The sequence below is a fragment of the Equus caballus genome, chromosome 12 (genome assembly GCF_041296265.1).
Source record: "Equus caballus isolate H_3958 breed thoroughbred chromosome 12, TB-T2T, whole genome shotgun sequence".
Taxonomy (NCBI): Eukaryota; Metazoa; Chordata; class Mammalia; order Perissodactyla; family Equidae; genus Equus; species Equus caballus.
This window is the reverse complement of record NC_091695.1, coordinates 25457865-25469143: the sequence shown is the minus strand read 5'-3', so window position 1 is coordinate 25469143 and position 11279 is coordinate 25457865. Positions and strand designations below refer to the sequence as shown.

Here is an 11279-nt window from a genome sequence, read left to right as displayed (position 1 = left end):
CCTCAATCTTGAACTTTCTGCCCTACGATGATTCTACTGTCTTTCATGAAAGGGGCCAGAAGTTATTACTGTCAAGGAGGATGAAACGTGGGGTGGGGTCTGTGGGGCAGTGTTGGAGACAGAGGAATGGGCTCAGCTAGCTCTTTTCATAGAATGCTCAATTACTGGGTGCCGGTGTACAGATCCTGGCAGGACCCCACCAATCTCTCTTGAATCTTTCATGATGGACCATCAATGTCTTGGCCTCTCCTACAGACTGTGGCTGCCTTAATGTGCTAGAAAATTAGCACATCCTGGGAACAGCCGACAACTCTCAGGAGTGGGTGTATGAGCACCTCAGTCCCTTGGCCCTCAGGAGCAACAATTTTAAGGCATGTCCTGGGCACCGTTTCACAGTGGAATTAACTTCATTACCCAGGGAGGTAGCTATGTTTACAACACATATTTTCTTGTGAATTATTCTCTTTGCTGCTAGTGCCCTTGCACCTCCCAAATAAATTGGCACACAAGTCCTTGTCTCAGGGTCTTCTCCTTGGGAAACCCAATATCAGACAACCTGCTCTATGGTCAACTCTATATAAGGCCTGGGAATATGTTAGGACACTGTTTGGGAACATACAGTTGTTTATAACATAAGCACAACAATATCCACTAATTTTTGCCACTTATTACACACTCACAAAGTACTCCCTACTGTGGCAGGCACTATACAGAGATGACCTTGTGTGATCAACAATTATTATCCCATCTTACAGAGCCAGGCTCAGAGAAGGGATGACCTGTTAAAAGATTTGCCCAAGGCTGAATACCCAAATGCGAGAAAGCCTGCGGTTTTACTATCTGCTCCAGAGCATGGTCCTTTAACCATTATGATTCTCTGGTTGGAGGCGTTTCCTGCTCTCCCCTCCAGGAGACGATCCTATGGGGATGGAGCACAGTCGGGGGAAGGTGGGGGCGGGATGGACTCCCTTATCCTTGGGTTCATCTTGGGGCATAGGACTCCAACCTAGCTGAGGTGAGGGTGTCCCAATCAGAGATGAGGAAGGAAGGCGTTCTGAATCCTCTCTCCACTAGGGAGGTTAGCAGATAGTAAGGGGTCAATGCCCTGAAGCCCCTTTCCTTCAGGACCCTTCCAATTCAGAGAATTACAGATGGGACCAAGGTCATAGAGAGAGGCCAATCAAGACCTTTCATTTTTGAGTATGGCCCAGATAGGAGAAGCTACTTGCTCAGATTTGCACAGTAAATTGAGAAACAGATAGAAATCAAGCAGGTCCATTGTAATATTGTAATTGTACCACAATAGTCTGTGGATTTCAAAGATGCTGGAATTCTGAAACACTGTTATGGATTCAGCCCTGTGCTGGGTACTGTGGAGCACGCAGCTGAAATAGAATTTTCACTCTTTGCCCTCACGGACTTTATATCCTGGTGTGGGAAGGCATTACTTCCCTCTATTCCTAAATTAATAAAAAGAGTAACAAAATCTCCCGTTTATTAAGCATTTACTAGGTGCCAGGCTCTGTGCTAGGCGATAGGTGGATTTTGTGTTGTCCCTCATAAATCTCTTCTGTTGGGGGCGTGTGTTGTGACAGAAGTGTGACTTCCAGTCCATGGAGATCCCCTTTGGGGGATTAATGTCCAGAAGGGGCATGAAGGAGACGTCTGGGTTCCCGGGAACGTTCTGTATCTTGTTGTGGGCACAGTTATGTGGAAGCATTCACTCTGTAAAACTTCCCTGAGCAGTGTACCATACTTGACAAAATGCGTGTTATATATCCACAAAAAATGTTGTAAAAAATGAAAATAATGACATAAGGGCACTGGCTTTACATTTCAAAATACAGGTTTCTGTGTGTGTTTTTCCTGTCCAAGAAGATATTAACTAAGCTCTGTGAAAGGAAGATGGTGTGTTTACAATGGAACCTGTGGAGTTCCTCACATCGTGCAAAGCGCAGAACTCAAGCAACACTCAGGGCTTGTGTGTTGATCAGGGTCACAGTTCTAGCCCTGGGTTCCTGAGAAGGGCCACTCCCAACACCATCCGACAGGGTCAGTTCTGAGAGCTGTACTGAAGCTGATCTCATTAGAGGTAGGTTGTGGCATTAGCCTCAGGTTACGGATGAGAAAACTGAGACACAGAGGGCTGACTCTGGGACCTGTGATTTCATTATACATCACACAACACTGCCTCTCAAGATGGCAAGACACGCCATCTGCACACTGTGGGGGTGGACAGACTCTCGGGAGACAGAGTGTGAAAACCCTGTGAACATAAATGCAAACAGTAAGCCAGAGACTTGGAACTTGACGGATGTTGAAAATGTTGGCACCATTGGCTAGAGTGTCTGGAGGTAACACATTTGGGTGTGTCAAAAAAAGCGAGGACTTGGGAGTCAGACAGAGTAGGGTCAACATGTCACTTCTTATGAGTTTTGTGAACTTTGGCAAATCATTCAACCTCTCTGAGCTTTTGTAGCAGATATATAGGCTAGAGATGGCAACACCAGATTGTAGGATGATTTTAGTGACTAATTTAGTAGGATAATGGATGCAAAAGCCTTAATGAAGCATAATATGTGGCCCATGGTAGACCTTTAAAAATGTTATTTTCAGTTTTAAATTAGATAGGCATCACTGTGGTGACTGAGCAAATCATTGGAATGACTTTTTCCAGGTTTCATATGCAAAGAAAACTGGGTCAATGCAGAGGAGGAGCAGGCTGTGGAGAAGGGAGGTGAGTGAGAGGAGGTAGAGGGAAGGCAGTCATGAGTGCATAAGGAGCCTGTCTCTGGTTTAGAACTGTCTCTGACTTGCTGTGTGATCTTGGGTACCTGTTTAAGTGCTCTGAGATGTCGTTTCATCATCTGTGAAACCAGGACGTTGAAATGAAACGATGCGTGCAAAGCTTGTCGTGGTGCTGGTTCATGAGAGTAGTTGACCTTATTGGTCAACCCAACCGCTGAGTGAAATGATGCCCCTGGCCTGGGCACCAGGAGGGGGGAGAACAATGAGGAGGAGGTCTAGTCCTCCACCCCCTCCTCGACTAAGAGCTCTGATGTTTGAAACCCAGAGACCAGGGTTTGGAGGCCCTGGAATTGGCCAATCCCCCCAGTTAGCTAGATAAGCTGAGGGTCTGGTCCGTTGGGTTGGGGAGATAACAGCCAAGACGGTTACTCTGCAATCAGGCCCAGAAGTGACCTCTGTGATACTTCTCCATTTGTAGGTCCCCTGGGAGAGCAGAGGAGAGGAAGGAATCCAGGCCTTTTCACCCTCTGAGTTACCTGTTCCTGGTTCCCTGTGAACTGGGGGACTGGGCTGGAATCTGAGGAAAACCAGGAGGTCACAGAGTTGAGTCCTCCATCCCAACAAGTCTGCTAGCTCTTGGTGGTGATATCCAGCAAAGTCACTGCTTAGCACTTGCTAGTCTCTCCTTGGACTGCACTGAATTTGGCTGGAGCTTGGTTGATGGAAGTTGTGATGTTTTTGCTTTTTTTATTACTTTTAAGAAAGATTGCATTGAAATATTGTTTGCCTTGACTACTGAATTCTGTAGTGTTCCCTTAAATCTTGCACTGGAGACAAATGCATCACTCACTTCCCCCTAGTCCTGACCCTGTGGTGATAGATGGCTGGACAGAGATGGAGAGTGGGTTGGGTGGGGAAGCTGGTCCACCAATGTCTGCGTGACTCTGTATGAAGCTTTCCATTCAAGTTGTTGCCGCCTTGCCAGAAGATACGACCTGAGGTTGGACAAAATGGCATATTCTAGATCAGTGATACTCAGCTGGGGCCATTTTGCTCCCCAGAGGACAGCTGGAAATGTATGGAGACAATTTTGACACTGATGACTGGGAGAGGTGTTACTGGGCTCTAGTGGGTAGAGACTGGGGATGGTGCTAAACTTCTTACAATGCACAGGGCAGCCCCCCACAATGAAGAAGGCACTCCAAATAGTAAGAGTGCAAAGGTTGAGAATCTTGATCTAGATCCTCAGCGCAGAAGAAAGAGCATAGGTTTTTCAAGTATTAAAGGGGAGAATGGGAGGGAGAGGGAGATGGAAAGTAAGCAAAAGAGGGAGGGAGGGGAGACAGAGACAGAGTTTGTAGAGACAAAAAGACTTCGAAATCTCGGGTCACCCGCTTGCAGTGAAATCTTGGCCTGTCACTTTCGCCCTTTGAATCTCACTTTTCATGTCTGTGAAGTAGGGATAGTCATACATTTTCAAGGGAATGAGATGAAAGTGAAGATTCAGGGAGGCGATGCATATAAAGGACTTGTTCTAGATAAGGGCCAAGGGGGACTGAGGCTCCCTTCACCTCCTCCCTCCTCCTCTCATGGTCTCCCAGATCCCTGGATTCTCCACTCCCTTTGTTGGGATATTGACCAAAGGGAGGCTGCTCCTGGGGTTAAGGAGTATTGTTCAGGCCGGGGCCCTTTAGGGGCACTAATAATAAGTTTGCCTCGACAATAGACATCTGGGGTCTTCTCAAGCACACCGGGGTGGATGGGTACCCACATATGGCAGTAGACCCCAGGAGGCAGGTCCCAGTAGAGAGCATGGCTCAGTGGGGAGAGGATTGAGCAAACTTCTGCTCATCTCCAATCCCTCGCACCCCACCCTGAGTCTCTTCCCACTTCCCCAAAAGCCCAGTATAAGGGCTGCCTCTGGGGTCCAGCAGCCAGAGACTCTGAGCAGAGCCTCAGACTCAGGAGGTGAGTGCTCCCCTGGCTGCCTATGGAGGAGGGGTCCAGGACTTGGGAGGAAGCAGGATCTTATCTGGCAAACATCTCGGAGGTCTGACCGCAGGATTATAATGGCCACTCTCCTTCCCTCTTTTTCTCCACTGTGAGTGAAATTGCTCCTGGTCCTGAGCAGTCCTGTTCTTACAGGGTCTGTGCTAAGTGTTGTTCCAGCGAGCAGTGATGGAGTTCTCAGGAAAAAAGGGACTTTTCACCTTGATCTGACACCCTCATGTCCTTTCCCTGATTCTCCAGCTCAGGGTCTGTTCATTGGACGAGAAGGAGGCTCTCTAGTTTGCCCTTTAATAAACCAGTTAAACAAACTTCTCTTCTTTGCCCTGTGCCAGGGGCTGTGCAGACACACTGGACATCCCAGGGAGGCAAGGTGGAGCTGTGTCCCTGTCACAAGACAGTAGATATGAAATGCCCTCTTGTCTTGCCCTTTCTCCTGCTGGGGACAGTTGCTGCTCTTCATCTGGGTAAGTCCTCCCCTTCTTGTCTCATCTATATTTCTCTTTTCTCCTCTTTTATGCACCGTTTTTGCACTCGTGGGGCTGAAGCCACAGCCTCCCCTCTTCAGTTGACCCAGTTCATCTCTGTTAAGATTTCTCCTGGACTCACAGCTGTGACCTGAACTTTCTATCAGGGCTCCTTCACAAAGAAAAACCACCCACTTGTGTAGGTGAAGGGCTTCTCACAGGTGCTTCCTCCCACCCCCAAAATACACAACTGTGGTGTCAGCCAGAAGTCAGGTTCTCATGCACTTGGCATACAACCCAAGAGTTCTCACCTCACTCAACACCTTGGAGATCCTTCTAGTCTTGGTGCCAGGTGGTGACCATAGGAACGCTTGAGGGGGATCAGAGATGTCCATGGTCCTGGAAGAAAGAGATTTCCTCCCCTTCCCCACAACTGAAGGGAAGTTACCTCTTCTTCCCAGAGAATCATGACCCCCATTTGGACATCCAAGAGACACAGGCAGACCTGATCCAGTATGTGGAAGGTTCAGGGGAGCAGGAGGGCGAGTTGGCTGTGACAGACGAGGTGCTTCAGTCAGAAGGAGAGGAGGCTGAGGCTTCCACCAATCAAGACACCTTTGAGGATGAGGAGGCCATGGAGTCGGACCAAGCTGCCCTAGGTGAAGGCTTACAGTGCCCCAGGGAAGAGGAAACAATTGAATTGTCTGGCCATCCTGGGTGCAAGACTTGCCGCTACTTCTTGGTGCGAACTCCTAGGACGTTTAGAAAAGCTGAGGTGAGTGGCAGGAAAGCTACTGTGGAGGACCTGGGGGAGAAGAAGAGAGTGGATTCAGCCTGCCGTTGCATACTCACTTAGACTAGTGGTTATCAAAGCCTCATGTGCACCAGAATCTCCTAGTGAAATGAAATCTGTTAAAAAACAGATTTTTGGGCTCCATCCCCAAAATTTCTGATTTCACAAGTCTGTGATGGGGCCTGAGAGTTTCCCTTTATACCACATTCCCAGGTGATGAAGATATTGTTGCCTGGAGACTGCACTTTGAGAACCACTGATTTGGACAAAAGGCTTTGGTATTAGATAGACCTGTGTTCAATCCTGGCTCTGCCTGTCAGTGGCTGTGTTACCTGGGAAAATCATTTCACCTTTCAGAGCTTCAGTATCTTCATTTGTAAAATGGAGATATATAGTTCCAAGCTCTTAGACTTCTGGTGAAGTTTCAATGAGATAATACATGGAAAGTATTTAGAATAGTCCCTGGGTCATTGTAAACGCTCAATAAATGGGGGCTATAATGGTTCTGAGTATTATTATTATTTCCTGCAAGAAGTTGCTGACAGCAGTAAAAGGAGCAAGCGATGAGATTGAGGGGGGCAAGTAGGTCCCTGATTTGTGAACTTAAAATGGATGTAGGCTCTCTGCTGGAGACTCATGGACTTGAGTATAAGGAGAGTGAAATCTTTACACCACCTCTTCTTCTATCCACAGAATGTCTGCGAGAGGTGCTACCGAGGCAATCTTGTCTCCATACACAACCCCAGCTTAAACTATCGCCTCCAGTGCTTGATCAGGGGGATCAACCAAGCCCAGGTCTGGATTGGAGGCATCTTGAAGGTCTGGGTAAGTGAGGGGACAACTCCCAGGTACAGGAAGTTCTTTCTGCTGGCCTCGAGAGTACACCTGCTGGCCTCAAGTCTTATCCCAGCAGCTGAGGTGACCTTAGGCAGGTGGTGATGAGCTGCAGCTGGCTTGTACTGGCTCAGGAGAGCCAGTGATTAGGCACATCTCTTCCCAACTCCATGTTCAGTGACTTCATGCTTGTAGCTTGAAATCTCGCATGGTGGATGAATTTATGCCAAGGAAATTGGCAACTGCTACAAGTCCCTCTGCCTTCTCACCTTCCCCCAGAGCTGGTTGTTAAAGACTTACCAGCACACCACTGGTGTCACGAGACAGGTTCCATGCCCATCTTGGTCACTTACAAGCTGAATGTCTTCCTTGAGCCTCACTTGCCTCATGTCTACAATGGAGTCCTTCTTCTGTTAGAGTGGCTCTGGGATTGTGGATGAATAAGTGCCATCACATTTGCTACTCAAGGGTGGTCCATGAAGCAGTAGTATCAGCATCCTTTGGTAGCTTGCTTGAAATGCAGAATCTTGGGCCGCACCCCAGACCTCCTGAATCAGAATCTGCATTTCAACAAGATCCCCAGGAGATTTGTATACGCAATGAAGTTTGAGAAGCCTACTCTGTGTGATGATGCCATTGCCTGCACTCAGGGATGGATCTCTAGGGTATCTGGCTTCTAGCCGGGTGAACAGTGAGAAGAGATTATACATATAGTGAGTGTCCAGAAAGGGATGCTTGGTGCACGGTGTGCATTCTCTGGAGCCAGTGATTGTCTCTGTCTTCCTGGACGTCTGCCCTCTGATGCAGCCTATCCCTTCTCTAGCACTGGTGCAGGAGATTTCGCTGGACTGATGGGAGCAGCTGGAATTTTAGATACTGGGCTTCAGGGCAACGTAGAAATGGGAGAGGCCGCTGCGTGGCTCTATGCACCAGAGGTGAGGGGAACTGAGCACCAGCGCAAGGGGAATGAGGGTCAAGGTGAACTCTTACATACTGTCCCTTTGAGCTGTCTCAACACTCCTCCCCAAACTCACACCCTCCCCCAAACCGGAGAGCCAATGTCCTCTCTGTGAGAAGGGATGAGATGTAGTGAAGGATTCCTCAAAGCAAAACCAGGTGATGGGGTGCCCTGTGTGTGGGCTAGATGCGGGCTTTCCATCTTATAGCCTGGGGTGGGGGGAGATCCTTTCCCTCTTCTGATATGAGGGCGACAGATGAGAGTAGCAGATGTGAATTTAAGTGTGGATGAGGAATGAAGGAAACATGTGCGAATTATGGATGGCTGACAGACAGTTCTCCAGCTTCCAACAGCATGGATGAGGGATGTGAGGGAGCTTAGTACAATGGCTAAGACCATAGGCGCTGGAGTAAGACTGCTGTGGTTCACATCCCACCTCTGCCACTGGCCAGCTGAGACACAGGCAAGTTATTACCCCCACTAAGCCTCAGTTTCCTCATCTGAGAAATGGGGATGAGCTAGCACCCATCTCTTGGAGTCATTGTGGAGATGAAAGCACTCAATCACCCTCCCTCCCTCGCTGTGGGAGCTCGAGAAACATGAGCTGGTAGGGATGTGTAGGCAACACATGGCTGACTGATCACAGCCACAGAAGGCAAGGGAGGGTATTAGGTGCCTGAGGAGGGAAGGAGCGGGGCACAAGCCACACTCAGATGGGCAGGTGACCTCACTGTGCTCTCTACTGCCAGGGGGTCACTGGCGACGAGTTCCTTGCAGCAGGCATCTACCCTTCATCTGCTCCTCCTAAGCCATTGGCACAGAGACCCTGCCTTGAAGCCTCCTCTCTTCACAGCTTCTGGTCAGCCCCCCTGACACTGGGCTCGTCCCCTTGTCCCTCCTGGAAATAAAACTAGACATCCCACAGCATTTCATGACTCGTTTCTTCACTGCTCACTTTGGAGGAACCCCGCGGTTAGGAACGCCTGAAAGCCATCACTCTCGCAGGGTGGGGCTTTGAGGAAAGTAAAATGTGGTGGAGTAGGGCTCCCGGTAGGGGTGGGTGGGGGGTGCTGAGGTGTTGGGCTGCAGCGCCACCTGGGGGCGGAGCATGGACTCCGGAGGACCCCTCTCAACCCTGGCTCTGGGATTCCCACAGCTACCCACCAAGGCTCTGGGAGAAAATCCCATTAGGTGGGGGGTGGGGAAGTGGCCCTCCTGTTTTGTTTGCGTTCAGTATGCGGGGTGCGGTGAGGTGGGAGTGGGGTGGATTTTCGAAACGGAGCTGACCTTGCTGATTGAAGGATTGGGCTGGAGAAGTGAGATGCCATCTGGATGAGCATGTGGGAGGGAGGAGAAAGTAGTCTTGTCTGGGGGCAGCCTGTTCCTCTAGTCCTCTGTCTTGTTGGCCTCAGATTCTGGCACCTATTTTCCATTCCTCCAGCCACTGTGGGTGAATTGAAAGGCCCCAACTTCTTCTGAGATCTGTTCCCCACTCCATTCCCAGGACGGTGGCTGTCCTTCCCTCTCCTCCATCCACAGCCTACCTCCCTAAAGGTGCCACATTATCAGGAGGGAGGTGCCTCCCAGCAGGAGGGCCTTGGGGCCAGTCAGGGTATCTGGTAGCCTGTGGTTCCCAAGCTGTGTCTACAGCCCCAGGCCTCAGCTTCTCTCCCTCACCCCGTGTTCTCAGACCCAGGGGACATTGACAGAGAGCACTGTTTCTGCTCTTTACCTTATTTGCGGCAGGAGGCTTGGCTCCCGGTAGGATCTGGCGTTGATGAAGCAGAAGTTCAGACCTGAGACTGGATATTAAGAGGGCAGACAGCCTTGGGTTGTGGGGAGAGAAAGAGGGGGGCGCTCTGAGACAGAAATACTTCTTTGGGTGTCATTCTACATGGGGCACAGGGAGAAGGTACAAATATTTCTGCAGATGCACGTGCACGTATGTGTATATGTATTTGGGTGTGTAAGCGAGTCACTCTTTGTATACCTGTGTGTATCTCTGTATGTGTGAATCTGTATATGTAAATGTGCGTAAATCTTTGAGTCAGTGTGTATTTGTATGTTGTTTGAGGGTGTAAATTTTGTGCATCTCTGTGTGTTAATGGATAGGCTTGTGTGTCTGTGGACACCTATGAAGCTCTGGACTGTAAGATGCCTGAATCTGTGTGTGCATGCATGTGTGTACTTGTGTGTCTTTGGCCAGTATGTTTTGGGGTGTGTATACATGTTAGTGTGTGTCTGAGCACACCTGTGTACAGGTCTACGTTTGTGTGTGAACACGTGTGTGCCTGTCGAGGCATTTGATGGGATGTGGAGTTTCAGGAACTAAAAGAACAGTCTCCCAGATGCGCTTTCTTATAAAGCTTCTGGAGGTGGTGGAACAGGACAGGGCGGCGAACCCCAGGGGAAGCGGGTGGCGAAGAAGCAGCAGGGCTGAGTTCCCTGAATATGAGCGGGCCTCTGACAACAGGACCACGGGTCTTGGGCTTGCCATGGATCTCACCAATGCTGGACCTCAGGGACTGCTTCTGGTGAAGAGGCCTGTCCTCCACAGAGGGGTGTGTCCCTCAGCCTTGGTTGCAGTTTGTGTCAGGAAGCTGCTAATCACAGCATGTCAGTCCCCCCAAGGGCTTGGAACGGGGGCTGCCTGAGGGTCAGGCCCCCACCCAGGTCCCTGCATTGCATACTGCAACAAGCGAATTCTTTTTCATGTGTGTGTGAAGAAGATTCACCCTGAGCTCACATCTATGCTAATCTTCCTCCCCTTTGTATGTGGGATGCCTCCACAGCATGGGCCATAAGTGGAGTAGGTCTACACCTGGGATCCTAACCTGCAAACCATAGGCCACCGAAGCAGAGTATGTGGAAGTTTAACCATTGAGCAACAGGGCCGACCCTGCAACAGGCTATTTCTTGACACTCTGCTTCTGAAAGAACAGTAGAAGCTGGCCTTCAGGGGTGGGAGTGATAGGCAGTAAAGGAAGCTCTACATAGGGAGCTCTGGGACTGGTATTTTGGCTGAATGGCAAGCCCCCACTTAACTACTTGTTGGTGACTTGGTTCTAGCCAATCCCAGTCACCCAATATCCTGCCCGCCAGGACTGGAGGTAGAGGGAGGGCAGGGAGAGGAGGGGGCTTAGACCTCTCCAGATTGAAGCTTGCTTGAGGCAGGCAAGGGTAGATAAGGTGTCCCTCAAATATCCAGCACTGTGTGTTATTGGGCTCAACTTCAACCATTATGTATTCATTCCTTTGGTTGTTTAAGGCCTTGCAGTCTTGAATAGCCTTTGATTAAAAAGCAAATACTCTTAGGAGAAGAAACTCCAAGGGTCTTATCTCTTAATGCGTCTGGGAGGTTGATTGGTAACTTGCCGAGAACGAGGTTTTGTGAGAAGGAACACAGAAGGCAAGGATGTGTGTCACTGTCCGTGGGCATGGGGAGAGGGCGGTTGTGGAGAAGAGAAGCCAT

At 49.6% G+C, this 11279-nt stretch overlaps 1 protein-coding gene across 2 annotated transcripts; it reads left to right on the top strand.

Annotated features, from left to right (window-relative positions):
* Nucleotides 1-4553: 4553 nt before the first annotated feature.
* LOC100067062 (proteoglycan 3) lies at nt 4554-8734 on the top strand. Of its 2 annotated transcripts, XM_001497189.6 has the most exons (6): nt 4554-4716; nt 5091-5222; nt 5684-5997; nt 6709-6840; nt 7673-7784; nt 8557-8734. In XM_001497189.6, exons 2-6 carry the CDS (start codon nt 5162-5164, stop codon nt 8613-8615), a joined length of 678 nt encoding a protein of 225 aa, XP_001497239.1. In that variant the 5' UTR covers nt 4554-4716; nt 5091-5161; the 3' UTR covers nt 8616-8734. The 2 variants fall into 2 exon arrangements, with proteins under 2 accessions (XP_001497239.1, XP_070084776.1); XM_070228675.1 differs by lacking the exon at nt 7673-7784 and having other exon boundaries at nt 4673-4716.
* Nucleotides 8735-11279: the final 2545 nt, after the last annotated feature.